The 2,500-nt window shown below is 44.2% G+C and overlaps 1 protein-coding gene across 1 annotated transcript in view; it reads right to left on the reverse strand.

Annotated features, from left to right (window-relative positions):
• abcc5 (ATP-binding cassette, sub-family C (CFTR/MRP), member 5) overlaps positions 1-2,500 on the reverse strand; it is a gene marked incomplete at both ends in the record, with an annotated part of 61,533 nt that overhangs the window by 50,449 nt on the left and 8,584 nt on the right. The window contains 2 exon segments of the mRNA XM_080731145.1: positions 1-64; positions 1,127-1,360. The exon segment at positions 1-64 is cut by the window's left edge and continues 15 nt beyond it. Of these exon segments, the coding sequence (XP_080587271.1) occupies positions 1-64; positions 1,127-1,360 (298 nt within the window).

Here is a 2,500-nt window from a genome sequence, read left to right on the forward strand (position 1 = left end):
ACAGACTGCCCACTGACGCTGCTTCAAACATCCTCTGACCGTCATTGCAGCACATGTTGATCAGCTGCACGCGCACCACACACACACACACACACGCACACGCGCACACGCGCGCGAGCGCGCGCGCGCACACACACACACAACACACACACACACATACACACACAGTCCAACACAAACATAGAATTATTCAATGAGCTAACGTTTCTTTACAAGTTTCTTCAAGCTACAGCATGGTGTGTGTAGACAGGCAGACAGACAGACAGACAATAACAAAATGGGTCCAATGTTCAAGTAAGCTATTGTAAATATTTCTAATTAGCACCATTGGATTTCCTGACCCTAAAAATGTTGATTTAGCCACTAGAATCATGATCCTACATAATCTAGAAGTTGAGTTATTGAAAAAAAAATATTCAAAGGTCACCATTTTTCAAAGTCCAAGATGACCACCATATTGTCTTCAGCGCAAATGGAATCATGGATTGTCTGATTTGTTACACTCTGAAGTTTCCAAAAATGTATAGTTTTCCTTAGCCTGGAGCCAGCCTGTTCGCTTCGTTCCGCGATTTGTTTATGTCTCTCGCATCACAGTCTGGAAATTAGTCAGTTGACTCGCAATTCTGAACGTCCGTTGTGATGTAGCAAGGACGTTGCTGTTTGGGTGTCGTTCCAACGAATCAGAGTAGGGTTAGGGTAGCTACGTCATCAGCCAGCCAATACAGACTGGTGTATTTGTCCCGCCCCGCACCACAGACCAATCGGAAGCCGCAGTGGCTGGAAAGCCACGTGGTGTTGTTCCAACTAATCAGAGTAGCTGCGTCCTCAGTCAGCCAATAAACACGCGAGGAGGGCTTTCCGTGCGGCTTTTGACCAAGGATACACGCTGGTGTATTTGACAGACATCACCAAAGACCAATCCGAAGCCATGGCTGTGTGAATCCCGCTCCTATGTCCCACCTCCGCTTGGAGATAGGAGGCTTTCCAGACTGTGATGCGGAGAGACATAAAAAAATCGGGGAACGGAGCGAACAGGCTTGGCTCCAGGCTAAGTTTTCCTAATCTCCAGAAAATTTGAACAAACCTTAATTTTTGAACAAATAAAACTGGACTAATAGATAACTACCTGTCCCAGACTCTTGTCTCTGGTGCTTCTCAGACGCAGGGTCTTGCTGAAGGCCATGCAGAGCACGGCGGCCCTCAGGCGGGCCCCCGTCCTGTAGTTGAGCCCCCAGGTCAGCGCCAGGGACCAGGAGCGCACCAGCTCTGTGACCAGCAGACCCAGGACCAGCAGGAGGCCGTAGGGAAGGTCAGGCTGCTCCTGCTGGGTGTACTCCAACAGACGCTTCACCACGAAGGCCTGGGAGGGGAGGGGAGAGGCATACCCGCTACCACTTAACACTTATGTTGCAATGATTTTTTCCGGCCAATGTCTCGCGTTGCCATGGTTACCATAGACTTCCATGTAATTGTGCAATTGTGTAAAAAGTGCACACCCATGCCTAGATGATGCACCACGTGTGTGCAGGCTGTTCACAGCTTTCAAACAAAAAAATCCGCTTGGAAATCCGTTCAGGCATTCATGATTTATGAGCCATTATGTTTTCTTCAGATGTAAACAAACATGGCTGCCATGTTTGAAAAAATGGGTTGGTATGGGGGTTAAACATGCAATTTCGCGATCGCGATCATGCCTAATACATTTCTGGAGGTCCAAAAAAAAAAATTGAAATTTTTTTTTTTTTGAAAAAACGATTTTTTTTTTTTTTTCAAAAACGGCCCAAACTCGGGAAACTCGGGGTTGGCACAGCACTAGTACCAATACAAACTCGGGAAACTCGGGGTTGGCACCAGATGTGTTAAAGGGATATTTCACTTTTAAAAAAACTTTTGGTCATTTTATTGTTTAATCAGGCTTTTATGAACACCCTGAACAGTTTTTAATTTTCTTGATTCAATATTTAGATATTTGATGTAAATGTTACCAGGCCCTCCTCCTGCCCCCCCATACACACCCATTGTAACTTCAAACTCCATTTTAACCATGATAGATTCATTAAAAACACCCATTATTCTTTCTGGTGACTCATAATACCCTCCTAATATGTGAGCAGGCCGTGTTTTTTCGATAACCTTTTTCATTTATTTTAATAATATTTTAAATGAAAAAAGTTATTGAAAAAACACGGCCTGCTCACGTATTAGGAGGGTAGTATGAGTCACCAGAAAAAGAAAATTGTGTTTTAATGAATCTATCATGGTTAAAATGGAGTTTGAAGTTACAATGTGTGTGTATGGGGAGAGGAACTGGGCCCGGAGGGCCTGATAACGTTCAAATATCTAAATATTGAATCAAGCAAATTAAAATCTGTTCAGGGTGTTCATAAAAGCGACGCGTTGTGAGCTTGTCAATCTGCTATTTTTTGGCAAACGTTCCGCCCCAGGATAATGGATGTTGGAGACACTTTGATTATCGCGATAATATTGTAAATCGCGATTT

This window comes from Nannobrachium achirus (genome assembly GCF_963921795.1).
Source record: "Nannobrachium achirus genome assembly, chromosome: 8".
NCBI classification, from domain to species: Eukaryota; Metazoa; Chordata; class Actinopteri; order Myctophiformes; family Myctophidae; genus Nannobrachium; species Nannobrachium achirus.